Raw genomic sequence first — 22,221 nt, forward strand, 5'->3', positions numbered from 1 at the left:
TTTGGAACTCAGAACTAAAAACATGGGGCCAGATTCTTGTAGAATCTGCGGCGGCGTAGCGTAAGCCATTTACACTACGCCGCCGCAACTTACTGGAGCAAGTGCCGTATTCTCCAAGCACTTGCTCCGTAATTTGCGTCGGCGTTGTGTAATTGGCCCGGCGTAAGGCCGCGTAATTCAAAGGAGGCGGCTTGTATTTAAATTAAGCGCGCCCCCGCGCCGATCAAACTGCTCATGCGCCGGGCTTAAAATAGCCCAGTGCGCATGCTCCAGTTCTCGACGGAAAACGTCAATGACGCCGACGTGGGCGTCATTGACATAAAGTCGTATTCGCGGACGACTTAGGAAAACGACGTAACCGACGGAACAAGCGGATGCTGACCCAACGCCATACTTAACATGGCATACTACGGACCTACGTAAACTTGCCCCTCATATTAGCAGGGGCAAGTTTACGCTTACGTAAACGTCGTAAATTCTCTGCGTCGTTCGCGCATACATTCGGGAATCGTCGTAAATTGCTCATTTACATAAGCGACGGGGAAAACGACGTCGGCGACACCTAGCGGCGGGAAAAAAAATGCATTTAAGATCTGATAGCGTAAGAGCCTTACGGTTGTCAGATCTAAGGGATATCTATGCGTAACTGATTCTAAGAATCAGTCGCATAGATAGGCCGGGCCAGATTAGGACTTACGACGGCGCAAATGGCTTTGCGCCGTCGTAACGCCTTTGAGAATCTGGCCCCAACTTTGAATTCAGAATTTGGAACTTGAAATTGGGAATTTGGAATTCGGAAATTGAAACTCAGAGCTTAGAATTTGGAATTCAGTACTCGGAATTTGGAATTAGAAAATTGGAACTTGGAATTTGGAATGTTGGACCATTGGAACTTAGGTGAGTATGTGTCCTTTTAGTTCCACTTTAAGGACTAGTTCACACCAGATGCAGTCGAGTCTGTTTTTAATCTGCATCGAAAAGGCATGCACAGTGTTTTCTATGTATTCCAGTGGCCCTAGTTTACACCAAGTGTAGTGCGTTCCAGTGCAATCAACCAAAGTAGAACTGACTGATTTATTTCTGCATGGAACGTAACTGGAACGTGGCCTATTGCATGGGAAATGTACCAGAATGCATATAAACATAGAAGAATAGCACTGGAACACACATGTCTGAAATAAAGATGAAGAGAAAAAAGGGGGAAAAGCATCAAAAACATACTGGAATGTATTAAAAACGCATGTAAATGCACATGTAGAAATGTTTCCAAACGCAGAAATGATGTGGAGTACCTGGTCGTCTTGGACTTCCCCCTCAGGAGCTCAGAATTTGGAATTTGAAACTCAGAATTCAGAACTTGGAACTAAGAGATTCGGAATTTGGAACTCAAAATTTTTGATTTGGAATTGTAAACTTAGGGCAGTGTTTCTCAATTCCAGTCCTCAGGCCCCCCCAACAGGTCAGGTTTTCAGGATTTCCATTATTTTGCACAGGTGATTTGATCAGTTTCACTGCCTTAGTAATCACCACAGCCTTTTCATCTGAGGGAAATCCTGAAAACCTGACCTGTTGGGGGGGCCTGAGGACTGGAATTGAGAAACACTGACTTAGGGGCATATCCACAAAAAGCCGGCGCAACTTAAAAAATCCCATTTAAGTTACACTGCCTTAAAATTTCTACCTAAGTGCCTGATCCACAAAGCACTTACCTAGAAATTTCAGGCTATGTAACTTAAATCCGGCCGGCGTAAGGCGTTCCTCTTCATCAGGGGGTGATTCCCATTTAAATTAGGCGCGCTCCCGCGCCGGCCGTACTGCGCATGCGTGAAGTTACGTTACGCCGAGTTTTGTGGATCGCGCCGGGTAAAAAAAAGTTGCGTCGGAAAAAAAAAAAATTGACAGCGTCGCTCGGCATGCATTCCTGAGAGGGAGAACTCCATGCCAATTTTCAAATAAAAAAACGGCATGGGTTCCCCCCCAGGAGCATACCAGGCCCTTAGGTCTGGTATGGGTTGTAAGGAGACCCCCCCTACGCCGAAAAATCGGCGTAGGGGATCCCCCTACAATCCATACCAGACCCGTATCCAAAGCACGCTACCCGGCCGGCCAGGAATGGGAGTGGGGACGAGCGAGCGCCCCCCCCTCCTGAGCCGTACCAGGCCGCATGCCCTCAACATGGGGGGGTTGGGTGCTCTGGGGCAGGGGGGCGCACTGCGGGCCCCCCCACCCCAGAGCACCCTGTCCCCATGTTGATGAGGACAGGACCTCTTCCCGACAACCCTGGCCGTTGGTTGTCGGGGTCTGCGGGCGGGGGCTTATCGGAATCTGGCACTCCCCTCAAATAAGGGGGCCCCCAGATACCGGCCCCCCACCCTAAGTGAATGGATATGGGGTACATCGTGGGTACCTACCGGAGCATGATGGGACTGTGAGGCCTATATAAATCGGATGCAAGCCGCGCTTCCGTCATTGCAGCGAGAAGAGGCGTCGGGTCAACATCGGAAGAAGGGAGAAGAAGAGAAGAAGATGACGTCACAGAAGAGCGCTGAAGGAGAAGGCACCGGACACCTGGAGAAGAACCGGGGTGCGCCGAGTCAACAGTGGAGAGCGGCGAAGATAGAAGAAGACCCCCGGAGAGCGGAGAAGACCCCCCGGAGAGCGGAGAAGACCCCCGGAGAGCGGAGAAGACCCCCGGAGAGCGGAAGAAGAAGCCCCCCCTGGTATTAGAGCTAAAGAAGACAGGGGGGGCCTCCGGAGCAGACTAATAAATGATTTTAAAAACCCTTGTGTCGTGTGTTTAATAACTATCACTTTGCCTCCAGGTGAATGGGTAGGGGTACGATGTACCCCATATCCATTCACTTAGGGTGGGGGGCCGGTATCTGGGGGCCCCCTTATTTGAGGGGACTCCCAGATTCCGATAAGCCCCCGCCCGCAGACCCCGACAACCAATGGCCAGGGTTGTCGGGAAGAGGTCCTGTCCTCATCAACATGGGGACAGGGTGCTCTGGGGTGGGGGGGCCCGCAGTGCGCCCCCCTGCCCCAGAGCACCCAACCCCCCCATGTTGAGGGCATGCGGCCTGGTACGGCTCAGGAGGGGGGGGGGCGCTCGCTCGTCCCCACTCCCATTCCTGGCCGGCCGGGTAGCGTGCTTTGGATACGGGTCTGGTATGGATTGTAGGGGGACTTTTTCGGCGTAGGGGGGGTCTCTTTACAACCCATACCAGACCTAAGGGCCTGGTATGCTCCTGGGGGGGAACCCATGCCGGTTTTGATTTTACAAATTGCCGTAGAGTTCTCCCTCAGGAATGCATACCAAATGCCGACGCTAGAATTGGCGGGAATCCAAGTCGGATCCCCGTCACCTCTATGACGCGCTCGCTTGAATGTGCTTTTACATGGTGTTACTAACTTTACACTTTGTAAAAGCAGCCCTAATTTTACACTTGCAAACTAAAACTTACGGCGAAAAAACGAAGCTGAAAAGCTTTGTGGATCGCCGTAAGTGCTAATTTGCATACCCGAAGCGGCATTTCGACTCGAAATGCCCCCAGCGGCGGATGCGGTACTGCATCCTAAGATCTGACAGTGTAAGTCCCTTACACATGTCGGATCTTCTGCCTAACTATGGAAAACTGATTCTGTGGATCAGTTCCAAAGTTAGAACCAGGGATACGACGGCGTATCCCTTTTGAGGATCTGGCCCTTAGTGTTTGTCAGTGTGAGGGACGGGAGGAGGTGGTGAAATTCACATTAGGGCCACACTGTGTGTTAGGGGACATACATCTGCAGTGAGATCACACGGTGACCAGTGGCTGTGTCCATACAGCTGCTGCATCCCTGTCACATGAATGGGACAGCCGGCACATGGATGCATGGATCACCTCTGCCATACCTCCCAACATTTTGAGATGGGAACAAGGGACACCTATTAGTAAAAGCATGTGGGCATAGGCCACACCCCCTTAAGGGGGAAGTTATAGAAAAAATATGATTAGTCGTTAAACCCACAAGTGTTGATTTTTACTATTACTATTCCTTAGCTCTAGTGGCTTTGGAAATGTATAAATGCAGCACCTTGGATGAGAGGTTTAGCACTGGGCAGTGGCGGTGCGTCCATAGAGGGCGCGGGAGCGCCGCCCCCTCTCGCTCTCGCACCGCCCCCTCTCGCTCTCGCACCGCCCCCTCTCGCTCTCGCACCGCCACTGTAACTGTTAACAATACATAGATTCATGCATTGCATGAATCTATGTATTGCTGCTGCCGCCGACTATTCAGATGGCCGGCCCCCAGTGGCGAAAATTGATGGGCACAGTGGCGACAATTGATGGGCACAGTGGCTACAATTGCTGTGCACAGTGGCTACAATTGCTGGGCACAGTGGCGAAAATTGATGGGCACAGTGGCTACAATTGCTGGGCACAGTGGCGACAATTGATGGCACAGTGGCGACAATTGATAGGCACAGTGGCGACAATTGCTGGGCACAGTGGCAACAATTGCTGGGCACATTGGTGACAATTGATGGCACAGTGGTGACAATTGCTGGGCACAGTGGCTACAATTGCTGGGCACAGTGGCAAAAAATAATGGGCACAGTGGCTACAATTGCTGGGCACGGTGGCGACAATTGTTGGGCACAGTGGCGACAATTGATGGCACAGTAGTGACAATTGATGGCACAGTGGCGACAATTGCTGGGCACAGTGGCGACAATTGCTGGGCACAGTGGTGACAATTGATGGCACAGTGGTGACAATTGATGGCACAGTGGCTGTGTTTGATGGCATGGCATAGTGGTGACAATTGCTGGGGACAGTGGTGACAATTGATGGCACAGTGGTAACAATTGATGGCACAGTGGCTGCGTTTGATGGCATGGCACAGTGGCTGCATTTGATGGCATGGCACAGTGGCGACAATTGATGGCACAGTTGCGACAATTGATGGCACAGTGGTGACAACTGATGGGCACAGTGGCTGCATTTGATGGACACAGTGGCTGCCTTTGATGGGCACAGTGGTTGCAATTGATGGGCACAGTAGCTGCGTTTGATGGGCACAGTGAGGCTGCAATTGTTTTTTTTTTCGTTTGTGTGCGCCCCTCAAAAAATTTTGAGCACCAGCCGCCACTGGCACTGGGGAACACTTTTTGAAAGATAAATAGTGCATGTTATATCCAACCATATAGATCAGAGGGACAGAGGGACTTTGTTCCAAATCAGGAACAGTCCCTCAAAATCAGGGGCAGTCCCACCAAATCAGAAACAGTACCTCGAAATCAGGGACAGTCCCTCGAAATCAGGGACAGTCCCGCCAAATCAGGGACAGTCCTGCCAAATCAGGGATAGTCTCTCGAAATCAGGGACAGTCCCTCCAAATCAGGGACAGTCCCGCCAAATCAGGGACAGTCCTGCCAAATCAGGGATAGTCTCTCGAAATCAGGGACAGTCCCGCAAAATCAGGGACAGTCCCTCCAAATCAGGGATAGTCTCTCGAAATCAGGGACAGTCCCGCCAAATCAGGGACAGTTAGGAACTATGCCTATGCAGTCCCTATATGAAAAGATGTTCCTTCGCAGAGATTTACGCATAGCTATGCCCCTGCGTTTGAGGCCAACGCATTGCACAGTCTACTTTTTTCTCCTATAACTTTATTGAACTATCAAAATTACATTTCACTCATTTCTATGCACAGCAGCTCAGTTGCCCAATGCAACTTTCATCCAAGATTCACCTATTTTTTAATAATTGAAAGTTCTGTGAATGCCAAGAGCAAAGATTGATCAGTAGCCCCCCCTGTGTGTTACATGTACACATTACAGAACATGCATGCACTCAACACGGAAACTGTTTCCTATTGCAATGCTCAGTCGGCGATTTCCGGAAAATCTCAGCACTGACGAGCAAGCTGGCCCCTGACACTTGGCAGCCCCTCTTATCATCTCACACGTCACCGTCCCTAAGCCCCGCCCAATAACACTGGCCACTCTGTTACCGAAGCAGCGGCTCGCACATGACAGCGCCCAGAAACGGCCACGCCCCTTAATTAGCTTATTGCGCGCCCTCCCCCACCCCATTCTTTTGCTAGCCCCGCCTTACTGCCGTCTCTAAGTACATGTTCGGGGAAGTCCTCACCATTGACGTCACGTTCTACGCCCTCCTCCTGACCCCGGTCCGCCCCCCTCACGTCACGCCAGTAGACCCCACCCGGTCAGTCCTGATTCGTGCATGCGCAATACCGGGCCGGTGCTGGCAGGAAAGATGGCGGCGGCGGGAGGAGTCCGGGGTTGAGAGAGCGGCCCGGGGAACGGGGACATGGCGAGATTGGCAGATTACTTCCTGCTGGTGGGATATGACCTGAACAAGAGAGGTGAGGATGGGCGGGGCTGAGAGTGGGGGGAAAGAATGTACACCCGAGGGTGGAGGAGGGATACCTGGGGGATGGAGGAGGAGAAGAGGGGCTGACAGAGCCCAGTGGCACCATCCTCCACTATACAATCATATACTGTACATATATCTATATATAGAGGGCTGATGTGTGTGTCCAGCTGGTGCCATACAATGCACAAGGCTCACAATGTCTCCTCCATGTCATTCCTGGTACATGGAGTATGTATGACCGGTGGGATCTCATTCCTGGTACATGGAGCATGTATGACCGGTGGGATCTCATTCCTGGTACATGGAGTATGTATGACCGGTGGGATCTCATTCCTGGTACATGGAGCATGTATGCCCGGTGTGATCTCATTTCTGGTACATGGAGTATGTATGACCGGTGTGATCTCATTTCTGGTACATGGAGTATGTATGACCGGTGTGATCTCATTCCTAGTACATGGAGTATGTATGACCGGTGTGATCTCATTCCTGGTACATGGAGTATGTATGTCCGGTGTGATTTCATTCCTGGTACATGGAGCATGTATGACCGGTGTGATTTCATTCCTGGTACATGGAGCATGTATGACCGGTGTGATTTCATTCCTGGTACATGGAGCATGTATGACCGGTGTGATTTCATTCCTGGTACATGGAGCATGTATGACCGGTGTGATCTCATTCCTGGTACATTGAGCATGTGTGATCTCATTCCTGGTACATGGAGTATGTATGACTGGTGTGATCTCATTCCTGGTACATGGAGTATGTATGACTGGTGTGATCTCATTCCTGGTACATGGAGCATGGAGTATATATGTCCGGTGTGATCTCATTCCTGGTACATGGAGCATGTATGACCTGTGTGATCTCATTCCTGGTACATGGAGTATGTATGTCCGGTGTGATCTCATTCCTGGTACATGGAGTATGTATGACTGGTGTGATCTCATTCCTGGTACATGGAGCATGTATGACCGGTGTGATCTCATTCCTGGTACATGGAGCATGTGTGATCTCATTCCTGGTACATGGAGTATGTATGACTGGTGTGATCTCATTCCTGGTACATGGAGTATGTATGACTGGTGTGATCTCATTCCTGGTACATGGAGCATGTATGACCGGTGTGATCTCATTCCTGGTACATGGAGCATGTGTGATCTCATTCCTGGTACATGGAGTATGTATGACTGGTGTGATCTCATTCCTGGTACATGGAGCATGTGTGATCTCATTCCTGGTACATGGAGTATGTATGACTGGTGTGATCTCATTCCTGGTACATGGAGTATGTATGACCGGTGTGATCTCATTCCTGGTACATGGAGCATGTGTGATCTCATTCCTGGTACATGTATGACTGGTGTGATCTCATTCCTGGTACATGGAGTATGTATGACCGGTGTGATCTGACCAGCAGCCCCAGGTGATCCCTGAGCAAGGGCTGTATGAAAACCCCAATTGATGCCATCACATATCCTTGAATATGTTTATAGTTAAGAAAATCAGGTTCTGTTAATGTCTTTTACCTCTAGATCCCGCCAGTGACAGTACTTCCTGTTGTAGGCTGACAACACTAAGCCGTGGCCTTGTCATAAGCAACAGCGTTGTCATCCTGCCATGTGATCTCCTTCAGCTGGGACCATGCATGCCTTCTGCAGACCAAATTGTCAGCTCTGCAGCCAAGCGAAGGCGTGTACATGACAGGCTGCCAACGCTAAGTAATGAGGAATAGCGTTGTCAGCCCACCGAGTGATCTCCCTCACTGGGTCTGCCTATCTGGTCCGCACATGCCTCCCACAGACTCAACAGTCAGCGCTGCAGTAAAGTGAAGCAGCTTGCAAGGCAGGCTGACAACCTGCTGCTAATTACAAGGCAGTGGCTTAGCGTTGTCAGCCTCCAGCAGGAAGTGCTGTCCATGGCATGATCTACTGGTAAGAAACTTTGCAACAGGAAACGTGATGTGCTTAACCCCATATGTGCAGAGGCAAAAGGGGTGAGCTTTAAAGCCCACATACTGCACTTATGTGTCACTGGGCGGCCCATGTTTAGGTGCTGAGAGCGCTCTCCTAGCTCAAAGACCGCTCAGATTACAGATCAGGGACTGGCTTCTGATCATGTGACAGCTGGGACAGTGATCCAATGATTGTTGAACCTCCTTCCCTTGGGCATTCAGAGGTGGAAGGGAGATAAAGCAGGCCTTTAGAGCTTGTTTACACAACCCATGTGGTTATATGCGTTTGGAATGTATGTTTGCATTTTTTATATTTTTGTTATTTTCTTTTGTGTTGTGTTCACATGCATTTCAATGGTCGCATAATTGCCAATTCTTTCTGTCCCTGGTCATTCAGGACTGTTGGATGCCGTTGTGGGTGAGAAGGGGTATACGGGGAGGCATAATGGGGGGGGGGAAAAAGGGTTGTGGATGTACTTTATTATTCAACATATTGGCGGGGGGGGGGGAATCCCATGGTATTGACTGACATTCATGTATTCCTGTGAAATGTAACCTCAATGCTGGATCCGTGCTGAAATCATTCACACACACGTGTCATATTGATGGGTTTAGTGCTGGATGTGGCCCTGGTTCACGCTGAATGCGACTTTGAAATTGTGCAATTTCACATCAAAATCGCACGATTTCAAAGCTGCATGTCAGTGTGACTTCTGGTGCGACTTGGCTTTCTATATATTACTTTGAAGTTGTTTAGATATGAATGGTACTCATTGGAAATCATGGGGTGCGCCTTGTCATGCGACTTTGCAGTCCCATGTCGCAGGACAAGTTGCACAAGTGTTAATGGGGTCTAAACCTGTTCAGGCCAAAACTACACGATCATGCCCCAAAGATGTTTTCTGAACGTTGTGACAGATTGGATTGGTCATAATAGACAAACATGGAAATCTGGTGTTGAGTATTGAAGATCACTCAGGTGTAATAGGGGCCTGGGTCTCACTCACATCCAGGGGGTTGGTAGAAGAGTTGGTTTTACCACTCCCCAACTGCTCACATAAGCAAGGGCATGCAGCCGCTCAGGGCTGTGCACATGTCGCAATAAATGCTTTGCGTGAATGGGTTGTGTTCAAGGGATTGTGCTGTAGTGGGTTGGCATTTTCAGGGTTAAAACGGGCAATGAGGAGGGGTCATATTGCCACCTCCTGTCAAATGCCTCTGAAAATCGACTCGCCTTTTGTTTCCCTTCTGTTGTAAAGATCTCTCACTTCCTGTTGAGTCAGGAGACGGGAAGTAAAGAAAAATCTTCCCAAAGGGACACGGCAAAAGGGGGGGGGGGGGGACGAAAAGGTTTTCCTCAGTGGTAAAGCACAGAGTAAAGAATGGGTGAGGAAAGCAATTCAGAAGACAGATGGCGATTTTCACAGGCTCCAGCATGGGGAGATTTGTGGAATTTGGGAAGCGTGAGGGGGTTTATCTTTCCATATACTATACACATTGTGTTATAGTAGTTTTTCTGACATGTTCGCTCGTTCTGCAGTCTTCCTGTGTGTACGTCTCCCTCATCCCTGGTTTGCCGAGGCCTCACGCCTCCCTGTGTTCCCTGTGCTGTGTGTTGACAGCCTCTGGCTGTTACCTTGCTGGAACACGGCAAATTTCACTTCTCCAAACATACTTCATACTTTCAGCTTCCTGTCTAATCAGGTGCTCTGGGCGGTGAGATAATAGCAACGCAAAACAGTTTTCAAAAGTCGTTTGTTGTAATGCAGCTTAATAATGACACTAGAAGGACGCTCCGTGGCCTACCAGGGTTTCATATTTGCTCATGGATTCTTTTACACCAGGCAACTGTGAAAATCGCCCAGTCGTCGGCATGCGCTGGGCAGTGTTCATTTTGGCATCACATTTTGATTTGGTTTTAGTGCTTTGACTAAAATGTAATTTTAGTTTTAGTCATCTGCAATTGTTTTAGTCAGTCTTTGACTAAAATGCCATTTTAGTTTTAGTGCCGTTTTAGTCATCGTATTTTAGTTGGCTACAATTTCCAGTACATATTGGTCGACTAAAATCATTTTAGTCAACTAAAGTCTAATGGGTTTAGTTAAATTGTAATGCATTATTTAAGCATTTTTAAAGAAATTTCCAAACTCATTATATACTCCTGGAGTAAAGCAATCTAATATGTTATTTATGGTATTAAAGGGGTTGTAAAGTTTCAGGGTTTTTAAAAACAAACATGTCATACCTGCCTCCGCTGTGCCGTTGGGTTTTGCAGAGTGGCCCCGATCCTCCTCTTCTGGGGTCCCTCAGCGGTGCTCCTGGCTCCTCCTCGAGTGCCCGTCGGAGAAGCGCTCACCTTCGTGGACACCCCTGCAGGTGCGCTTCCGTGTCCTCCTTCTGTGTCTATTCACACAGAAAGCAGGACTTGACCCTGGCGCCCGCATCATTGGATTTGATTAACAGCAGCGGGAGCCAATGGCTGCGCTGTTATCAATCAGGACCCTAGACACAGCCTTTTGCAGGTGTGCTCGTCCCCGGTGTGAGAGGGGGTACAGGTAAGTAAAACGGGGGCTCGGGGGTGCTGCAGCATTACAGGAGCATTAGAGGAGGTTTTTCTCCTCCATGCAATGAATGCATTGGTGGTGAAAAACCTAGAGGGTTCACAACCCCTTTTTAAGGTTGGAACAAATTAGGATACAGATTTAGCCACACTTGACGGTCTGAGGAGGCCTGTAATGTTGCACAGTGCTCTGGATGGTTGGAAAAGGCCTGTAATGCCCTGTACACACGATCGGAATATCCGGTGGGATAAAATCCGATGGAATTTTCCATCGAAATTCCGTTCAAGCTGTCTTGCATACACACTGTCAGACTAAATTCTGACCATCCAAAACGCGGTGACGTAAAACACTACGACGAGCAAAAATGAAGTTCAATGCTTCAGAGCATGCGTCGACTTGATTCTGAGCATGCATGTTTTTTTCCTCCTTCGGAGTTCCACACAGACGATCGTAATTTCCGATTGGATTTTTTTCCATCGGAAAAAAAATAAAACATGTTCTATTTCTAAAAAAGTCCAATTGGGCCCACACACGGTCGGAATATCCGATTGAAAAAATTCCGTCTGACTTTTTTTAATCAGAAATTCTGATCGTGTGTACAAGGCATTAGGCTGCACAGTGCTCTGGATGGTCTGAAAAGGCCTGTAATGCTGCACAATGCTCTGGACAGTGGTCTGAGGAGGCCTGTAATGCGGCACAATGCTCTGGGCGGTGGTCTGAGGAGGCCTGTAATGCGGCACAATGCTCTGGACAGTGGTCTGAGGAGGCCTGTAATGCGGCACAATGCTCTGGGCGGTGGTCTGAGGAGGCCTGTAATGCGGCACAATGCTCTGGGCGGTGGTCTGAGGAGGCCTGTAATGCGGCACAATGCTCTGGGCAGGGTCTGAGGAGGCCTGTAATGCGGCACAATGCTCTGGGCGGTGGTCTGAGGAGGCCTGTAATGCGGCACAATGCTCTGGGCGGTGGTCTGAGGAGGCCTGTAATGCGGCACAATGCTCTGGGCGGTGGTCTGAGGAGGCCTGTAATGCGGCACAATGCTCTGGGCGGTGGTCTGAGGAGGCCTGTAATGCGGCACAATGCTCTGGGCGGTGGTCTGAGGAGGCCTGTAATGCGGCACAATGCTCTGGGCGGTGGTCTGAGGAGGCCTGTAATGCGGCACAATGCTCTGGGCGGTGGTCTGAGGAGGCCTGTAATGCGGCACAATGCTCTGGGCGGTGGACTGAGGAGGCCTGTAATGCGGCACAATGCTCTGGGCGGTGGTCTTGTGCTGATAGCGTGAGGAGAAAAAAAAGCCAATCACCAGCAGCTGTCAGGGGGACGTTGGTTGCGATCAAGGTATTTTTCAAAATTTTCCATCTTTTTTTTGTTTCTTTAGCAAAAAATAAAAACCCCAGTGTTGATTAAATACCACCAAAAGAAGGCTCCATTTGTGTGAAAAAAAAATGATAAAATATTAATTTGGGTACAGTGTTTATAATTTTGCTTCTGTGATCAAACTTCCTGTTAGAGGGCGGCTTTGTTTGTTCTTCATGGTCCCATTGTATGTAGGAACATAGCCACCCTCTCTTTCTCACTTCTGAGATGGACTAGGGACTCTGCTCATTTCAAACAGAAGTGAGGGGGAAAAGAAGGGGGCTCAGGAGCTCATGGAGGATGTGATGAGGTAAAACAATTTAATGAAAAATAGATTCCCGGGTCAATTGGCAATGGATGTGTATGGATTATTGTTGTAATTAAGATCTTGTTTAGTGTCAATTTAAAGTCCAAATCCAGGAAACTAGAAAATGATCCCTTGCAGTAGGGTTGATGGCTCATTTAGGTCTAGGGAATGTGTTAAAGTAGATGTAATTTCCCCATCCTCCACGCTTACAGACTGGTCCTCTTCTTCCCTATGTTCAGTGGCCTAATGTTCTGACCTCATAAAGACCATTGTAGGGTCCATAGCTTTACACTGGGCGTGATGATGGTGAGAGACAGTCCACCACCGGTAGACTAGTCCTTTAACCACTTGCTGACCGCGTTAGCCAAATGACGACTACAGCGCGGTCGCCCAGTTCTGGGAGGGCATCGTATAACTTTCTCCCAGAACTGTACCATGCGCTGGCCTACTCTGTGATCGCTATGTCATTTGGACACAGCTAATCACAGATTGGGGTAAAAAGAGCCAATCACAACGGCTCTTTACTAAAAGATCAGCTGTGTCCAATCAAAGCTGATCACAATGTAAACACACTTTGTCTGTTTGTCGGCATTCCTTTCCTCACACTGTCGCTGCATGATGAGAGCTGCTAACTGGCTAGTGTGACAGGGGACATCCACACTGATATTCAGGGCACTGATCATCCGTGTCCTGATAATCGGTGCCCATCAGTGCAGCCTAATAGTGTCGATAACGCCATCATGTAATGACCGATAAATTGTTCAGTGGACATAAATGAATACTTTTTTTTTCGTCTTTTTACATATACAGACAGTTCGGATGGGAAACACATTAACCTTTAATGTATCGTTTGTTCGGCAGAACATTTCAAAATTTGTCCTTTTTTATTTTTTTGGGCTTAAAAACGTCCCAGCGATTATCGATTTTATGCCCATTAACTGGCCGAAAAACGAATAAACTGTCTAAATGACTGAACTTCGGCCGATTTTCGGCTGGCCATACATGGTCGAATTTAAAAGGTATTTATTTTCTTTTGAAAAATCAGAATATTTGTGCGACACTTATTTTTTTTGTTTGTTTAGCAAAAAAATAAAAAAACCAGTGTTGAATAAATAGCGTCAAAAGAAAGCTCTTTTTGCGTGAAAAAAATTATAAACATTTAATATGGGTACAGCGTTGCATGGCTGCACAATTGTCATTCACAGCGCTGAAAGCTGAAAATTGGCCTGGCCAGGAAGGGGGTAAAAGTGCCCAGTAAGAAAGTGGTTAAAGCACGCCTGCCATGAGAGAAATATTTGGGCAACCTGTAATGTCCTCCCCTGGAAAATGCTACTTTGACTTTAAGTCTTTTGAGTCGCAGTGCCATCTTGCAGCGATGGGAAGTCTGTGAAAAGTCTTTTCCTTTTTCTCAGTCTCGGGTCCATTAGTCACAAAGTATTGAAGCCACAGATTTGCATGACAGCCGGGCTCCCAGCATTTTCAGGAGATGGCAGCAAACACCACCTACATATTTCTCTCATGACAGCTTCCCTTGCATGCAGCTATGAAATCATTAAAAAATAATGAAATGTATTTTTAAACACAAAGGAATTAGTACCTGAGCAGCTGCATATTCTTTCCCATTAATCCTCCGCACAGCAGGTGTTAGGACTGAGCATGAGAGTGTTGGCACTATGAGGCCTGGCTGATGATCTATTAAATTGTACAGTGCTGTCAGTCTAACTATGGAAGCTTGCTGATGGGAGGTAAGAGCAGAGTGATGATGTCATAAGTGTAGCAGGGATTATTTACTGTCAATCAGTAGGCTGGTGGGCGAATTTTGTTGCTTTAAAGCCTCAGATTATTTTTTTTTAACTGAATTACATTTGTATAGACCAGTGGTCCCAAACTGCCGCCTGTGGGCTAGATGAAGCCCTTTGTTTGCTTATATCTGGCCCTTGGGGTACTACTCTCACTGATAAGAGACACTATTCCTCCCATGGACACCAAAAATGGGACACTTTTCCTACCACTAAGGCTGGCCATATACTGTGCGAATTTCTGTTGCAGGAAAGAAATTTGCACAATTCCCCCATTAACACACAGTCTGAAGGACTGGCCCTTTGTTTAGAAAGTTTGGAGACCCCTGGTATAGACCAATTGAGCAGAGGGAAATAAATGGCTGCTTCAAAAAAAGTCCAGAAACACAACTTGACTTGTTTACAGATAAATCCTTTGGCTTCTTTCCTGAACTTTTGGCTGGAGAGAGCACACCTATAATAAAATAGAAAGACTTCTGATCCCCTCATTGTGACTTGTGGTGTATTACATGCTGTTTATACTCGGTCACTATGAGATACGTTTTCTGCAAAAAAAAAAAACCTGGTTGATCCTGCGGTTCTCCGTCTGTCTGTATCCTTTTCATTTCCCTGATTTTGCAGCTGAGCACGTCTTCCCTATCACATCCGAGCAGCCCATGTGACTATAGAGGGCGTAGACAAAGTGGTAAATGACAGCCCACTGCCTCCCTATATTCCCACGAACCAGTTAGTGATTCTAAAGGTTCGTTTTTTTTAAAATGGCAAAGATGTTATACTTGCCTCCTCTGTGCAAGGGTTTTGCACAGAGTGGTCCCAATCCTCCTTTTCTGGGGCCCCCCGCGGCACTCCTGGCTCCTCCTTTTCTTGAGTGCCCTCATTGAGAGCCTCTTTCCATGGGGGCACTCATGCGGGCGCGCTCCTGAGTCCTGCTGCTGCGTCCATTGACACAGAAGGCGGGACTCTGCCCCACCCTGCGCCTCCCGTGTTACTGGATTTGATTGACAGCAGTGAGAGCATCTTAACTAAGGCCCTTAGTTAAGATGGTGCCGCGGGATCATATAAGGGCATGCGTGATGACACGAATGCAGCGGCTAATCCCCAGACGACGTCTGTGACGAAACGCGTACGGTATGGCCTGCATTTCTGACGTCATCACACCCTCTCTCTACGGAGACAGATGGCTACGGTGAGCGAACTAGCAGAGGAAGCCTTGTGTGGACGCTGCACTTGGTGATTTGTATTAATCACACTGTGCCAGTACTACCTCATATCTGTAAGTGCAATACCTTTTGGATTATTAAATTGTTTATATACAGTATCATGCTATGGCGCCTCTCTCGTGTGTTTACATTTCCCTGAGATACTGAGTTTGGATTGAGTCTCTGCCTACCTGATTGTCCGCCTGGTCTATAGGGAGACCCTCAACCCCTGTGTCCGGAGTGACCGCCTTAATAGCGGTCATATGTTTCTGGTAAGGAGACTACAACATCACCCTCTTGTGTCCTATTGGTGGATGAAGGCTTTTTCCCACAAGTTTTCCTTCTTTTCCTACACCATCGTGGATATAGTGTTTTACAGATAGACTTTTTGGGATTAATTGTCTCATTATTTGGCAGATATATATCTGTATGTTATTTTCACTATATGATCTTTTTGGGATCTTTTTTTTCTTTATTTTTTCATATTTTTCTTTTTCACAATTGTTAATCGTTGTGTTGGATTTTGTTGACACGTTTACACACTCTTATGTGTTAGCCACAATTCTAAGTTTGAGGAGTTCATGACATCGGTTCATTCTGATGCCTTGCTGCTAAGATTTTATTTTTAGTGGTTTACATGCTCTTTTTATATTTAATTTTTTAAGTCACTCGGTTGATTGCTTCATTTGAATTCACATATATTTTTTTATGTTTTTGATACACCCATGTGTGTATATATAGATATGATACTCTTATTATATCAAATTTAGTTAATCCTTAATTGTTTATTGAACTTTTACTTCTCTCTATTCCTTCATTGTGGAATTTTGCACATTTTTTCAGCGCTGTATCTTATTATTATTTATGATACACAGCATGCGAGCTGGGCTAGCACTCGACTAGTGTGTGTGTGTGTGTGTGTATTAACTGGAGACTCACTCACTTGGACCAGCTTTGTTTTATAGAAGTTCTTCCTGCTTGTGTTTCCCTGCAGACAGGCTGGGAAAGAGCCGGCCATGTGACATCTGTATATCAATTAGAAAAAAGGCACTTCGATTTTTTTTTTTTTTATTCAAATAATTGCAGTGCCATCATCCATATACAGAAATTGGAAGGGACAATGTAAACTAAACGGTGTGTGTGTTTAATAATAATAATTTTCCGACAACAGCCTGTCATCGCACAATTCTGTTGGATAATCCGATCGTGTGTACGAGGCTTAAGGCTTCAATCACATGGGCGTAATATAGTGTACACTTGTGCGAGGGCCGTGTTTGCTCACATAGGGATGCTTAGGGGTTCTGTGGATTCCCGAGCAGGAGGTCCCACTCAATCCAAGTGGCTACACGGACGTTGCTCCCAATTTGACAGCCATGCGGGTGCGCGGTCCTGAACACATAGCTGTCACATTGCAAGCACCGGCTGTGTCCTTGCAGCCACTACATCCTAAATGAAATGACTGGGGCTGCCTGCATGGGGGGGCGCACAGAACTGCTGTGCATGCTTGTGAGGGCAATCAAAGCCCTTGCATGGGTGTATACTATGTGTACATCCATGTAACGAGGCCTAACACTGGACTGGTTTCTGATGCCAAGGATCCTAAAAATTTCTAATCAGATTCTAGCTGCCATGTTATAAAGCGCTGCGCACACTGTTGGCACTATATGAATCCTGAATAATACTACTCATTTTTTAGATTGGAAAATTCAATCTTCTACTTTTTTCTTTTTATCTGCTCCATTGGACTTTTTTTTTTTTTGCTTTTTTTGTTCAGATGCATTGATAAGTAAAGTTGGCTTCGTCCAGGCAAGCAATTGATTATCACTCTAATTCTTCTGCATTCAGAGACTGGAAGGGGAGCATTTGGCTGCCATGGCAACAAGGACAGTTTTTCTGTTGTAATCTTTAAATATGCAAAAGCTACAAATATGGCGTACCTTTGGAATGGCTACCGGTAGAAGATGGCGACCTGCTGCAGAACACAAAAAAAAACCTTTTATACTTTAATCTGTAAAGAGATTTCTTGTTAAGTGGAACGCCACTTTCCAGTTTAATCATTTAGATGTCACACAGAATTTACATTGCAATCGCCCTTCTTGATTTCTAATAAACAATTCTTAAATTGCACTCTTTTCTAAAAAATGCTAGTTGCCTGACTGTTATGGTTGTCTACAGAATGCAATCACTGACCTGTAATAAGGAACTCTAATAATAAACAAGTGCGAAATAGAAAAATCTATATCAAGTGATAACACTTAAAGCGGAGGTTCACCCTAACAACATGTATATCTGACCAACTTCCTTATATTCGTAACAAGTACAGTCCGCAATTTTTTTAAATTTTTTTTATGCTTTATGTACCTTTGTAATCCATCTTTTCAATCTACTTCTCCCTGAGGGAGTAGGCGTTTCTATGCCTAGGGAGGTCGCCCAGATGACTGACGTCTGTTCCCCCTGGCGGATAAGGCCCCGCCCCCCGTATTGCGTAGGCGTGCACGAGTTGCGGGGTTTCCGAAAGAAGCCGAACATGCAGAGATGTGAGTCGGCTCTATACGGCGCCTGCGCTCTGCATGTTCGGCTTCTTTCGGAAACCCTGTAACTCATGCGCGCCTATGCAATACGGGGGGCGGGGCCTTATCCGCCGGGTGGAACAGACGTCAGTCATCTGGGCGACCTCCCAGATGACAATCCCCCTAGGCATAGAAACGCCTACTCCCGCGGGGAGAAGTCGATTCAAAAGATGGATTACAAGGTACGTAAAGCATAAAAAAAAAAAATTGCGGAGTGTACTTGTTGCGCATATAAGGAAGTTGGTCAGATATACATGTTATTAGGGTGAACCTCCGCTTTAAGTGGGAACCAAAGTTGAAAATGCTCCCCTCGATGATCCGACATCCGTAAGGTTCCTCTCTCATCTTCTGGGTGCCAACTTGTATGACCAAAGTGGGGGGACGTAATGCCTTCCCATGCACAGTATTTCATTCATCCCAGCACAGACAATGTGCTAAGAAAGTACCCTGAGCTGCACATGGACACCTGTAAAGGTTTGTTCACACTAGTGATTTGGGGGGACGGTAAACCCTGCTGTCAAGCCGCACTTTTACTAACCCCCTTTAGCTGCAGAAGCAGTATCCATGGGATGTACACATGCTGTGGTTGTGATGCTTTACTTCATGGCCACGGCAGGAATTATACCCCCTGTTGCTTTCAGCAGGCTGAGATACGGAAAGGCAACACCACGCATCTCGCAAGAGCAGTGCGATTTGGGTGCAGGAATCCATGCAATACCCGCAACCGGAATGCACGGCCCGCACTGGTGTGAACTGAGCCTTAAATGTTGGGCGTTTCTGAACCTGAAACCACTTGTAGGCATTGGATTATCCATTTACGATGAAGACGTTTTCAAAAAGAAAAAATTCCACCAAGCCCTTTTCCCCCACTCCCTTTCTGCACAGCTGCTGCCTCCATCATCCTGTCTGTCGGGGGTTAATACATCTGAGAGATTGTCAGGACTATGCCCAACCTTTTCCACCTTGCTGTGTCCTTTATAGAAGCCATACTACAGCTATGAATAAAACGGGATCAGTGAATGGAGGTGGTGGAGCCATCAGTCCCCCCCCATTCATAGGTCCTGTGTCATTCATAGAATCTGTAGTACAAATGAAAGTGTTTTTGTTATGTTTGACAACCGCTAACCACTTTCTGTGCCCTCTGCATGAGAGCAAGGAGGGGTTATGATAATGAGGGGGCTGGGAATGGGGAGAGGGCTATGTCCTTTATAATCCATCAGCAGGGCTGACACCATAGGCTTAGGAACTCAGAACTGCTTTGTTGTTGCAAAGTGACAGGTAGGAGCATAATACATTTTTGGCATATCCTTGTACTGTAATTCCAGTATATTTAAAGGGACAAATTGTTGGGAATTTTGCATATATTCCAGAGATCTACTGCATATGTGTTATTTCTTTTTTTACGTAGACATACGATTGTTATTTAAAAGAAAAAGGAAAAAATCTGGACTTGAACATTAGAAACCTTTTATACAAGTAGATGCCATTGCTACAACTCTTCATTGGAAAGTGTGCAAACCTAGTGTACGCACTTATGTACCCTCCCGTGTGTGGGTCTTTATTCATGGGCAGCAAGTATGCTCTACTTTGTGCTGACGGTGCACGCAAACGCACACTCCCAGCATGGAGACCAAGCTGTTATGGATGTATTAACAAACAGGAATTGGGAGGATTGGCTCCCGATCACCTGATCACTGTGTTAGCCTGTGATTTGCTGTCTACAGCCTGCCCCTGTTTTGTTCTCCTTGAATTAAGAAGGAGATACATTCTATCTTTTTGTCCTTGCTAAAGGAGGAAACTTAAAAATAATACATGTAAATATTTTTTTATAATAATAAAATTAATACCGATAAAATATCAGTGTCTTTTCTAGTTCATTGTTGGGTCATCAGAGGACAAGGAGGCTACTCTTTGTCTGGAGAAAAATAGATTTAATTTCCAAATATGGAAAGGCTTCTTCACAGTAATGCCACGTACACACGATCGGTTTGTCTGATGGACCGTTTTCATCAGACTAACTTAGATTGTGTGTGGGCCCCATCGGTTATTTATCCATCGGTTAAAAAAATAGGAACTTGTTTTAAATTATCTGATGGTTAACTAACTGATAGAAAAAAACGATCGTCTGTGGGTACGTCCATCGGTTAAAAATCCACGCATGCTCAGAATCAAGTCGACGCATGCTTGGAAGCATTGAACTTAATTTTTCTCAGCACGTCGTTGTGTTTTACGTCACTGCGTTCTGAAACGATCGTTTTTTTTAACCTATGGTGTGTAGGCACGACTGATGAAAGTCAGCTTCATCGGATATCTGATGAAAAAATTCATTAGACCGTTTTCATCGGATGAATCGATCGTGTGTACAGGGCATTAGAGCTGTGAAAATGTAAAATGGACTCCCTCAAGAGCTGGTTTTGGCCAGCTCAGTAGATAGTTTTTTTTTTTTTTTTTTTTAACAAAGCAAGCCAGGATTCTTTCCTAAATACACCTAATCTAACTGGATACTTTTAGGTAAAGTTGATTCTGGGAATATGTGATTGCTTGTTGGGGGTTCAGGAAGGAATATTCCTCCCGCTGCAGCAAATTGGATCATGCTTTAACTACTTGCCGACCAGGTCGGCTCCCCTGCGCGAGAGCCCGTAGCTATACGTCGACTCTCTACGCGGCCACTACCGCGCACTTGCCCGGTGGGCGCGATCGCCGCCGGGCACCCGCGATTGCTCGTTACAGAGCGAGGACCGGGAGCTGTGTATGTAAACACACAGCTCCCGGTCCTGTCAGGGGAGAAATGCCTGACCGTCTGTTTATTCAATGTATGAACAGCGATCAGTCATTTCCCCTAGTGAGGCCACCCCCCCTACAGTTAGAACACACACAGGGAACATACTTAACCCCTTCCCTGCCCCCTAGTGTTAACCCCTTCCCTGCCAGTGGCATTTTTATAGTAATCCAATGCATTTTTATAGCACTGATCGCTATAAAAATGCCAATGGTCCCAAAAATGTGTCAAAAGTGTCCGAAGTGTCCGCCATATTGTCGCAGTACCGAAAAAAAAATCGCTGATCGTCCCCATTACTAATAAAAAATTTTTTTATAAAAAATGCCATAAAACTACCCCCTATTTTGTAAACGCTATAACTTTTGCGCAAACCAATCAATAAACGTTTCTTTTTTTTACGAAAAATATGTAGAAGAATACGTATCGGCCTAAACCGAGGAAAAAAAATAGTTTTTTTTTATATATTTTTGGGGGATATTTATTATAGCAATAAATAAATATTTTTTTTCAAAATTGTCGCTCTATTTTTGTTTATAGCGCAAAAACTAAAAACCGCAGAGGTGATCAAATACCACCAAAAGAAAGCTCTATTTGTGGGGGAAAAAACGACGCCAATTTTGTCTGGGAGCCATGTCGCACGACCGCGCAATTGTCAGTTAAAGCGACGCAGTGCCGAAGCGCAAAAAGTGCTCTGGTCTTTGACCAGCAATATGGTCCGGGGGTTAAGTGGTTAATGTGTTTTTTTTTTTTTTTTTTTTTGCCTTCCTCTGGATCAACTGTGTGTTTTGGATGGTGTTTATAGAGGTTTTGTTTGTGTGTGGTTATTCTTTTCATGTTGATTGAACTGGATGGGGTAGTGTCTTTTTTTTTTTTTCAACCAGATTATCAATATTACTAAATGTTACAAGAAATATAACAACGAAGTGTGTCTAAAAAGGTTTGGTGAATGGTATCCGAAAACAAAGCTGAAGATGCAATCAAATTGCCTTTATTGGCCTTCAAAATAATCGCCATCCTTCAACACACTGTTGGCAACGTTCATAAAGCTTCTGGAAACTGTCAGCAACGGCCTCTTTATGAATCGATCGCAGAACCGATGTCACACATTCTTGGATTATGCTATAATTGTCGAAAAAGACGATCAACATTGTCTTGACTTTTGCAGGCAACGCTTTTTTTGTCGCGGTGAATGCCATTCCATCAATTGCCGATTGGATTCCGGTTCGAACTAATAGCACAGGTCTCATCCCCTGTGACGAAGGTTCGCAGAAAGGATGAATTCTGGTCACAAATAGTAATAAGATCTCCAGAGG

The 22,221-nt window shown here is 46.4% G+C and overlaps 1 protein-coding gene across 6 annotated transcripts in view; it reads left to right on the top strand.

Moving 5' to 3' along the window:
- Positions 1–6,218: 6,218 nt before the first annotated feature.
- Positions 6,219–22,221, top strand: part of SBF1 (SET binding factor 1) — a 175,642-nt gene continuing 159,639 nt past the window's right edge. For all 6 annotated transcript variants that reach the window (XM_040343181.1, XM_040343183.1, XM_040343186.1 and 3 more), the window contains exon 1: positions 6,219–6,372. In XM_040343181.1, the coding sequence (XP_040199115.1) occupies positions 6,318–6,372 (55 nt within the window). In that variant the 5' untranslated portion in view covers positions 6,219–6,317. The remainder of the gene's footprint in view (positions 6,373–22,221) is intronic.

This window comes from Rana temporaria, chromosome 3 (assembly GCF_905171775.1).
Source record: "Rana temporaria chromosome 3, aRanTem1.1, whole genome shotgun sequence".
Lineage (NCBI taxonomy): Eukaryota > Metazoa > Chordata > Amphibia > Anura > Ranidae > Rana > Rana temporaria.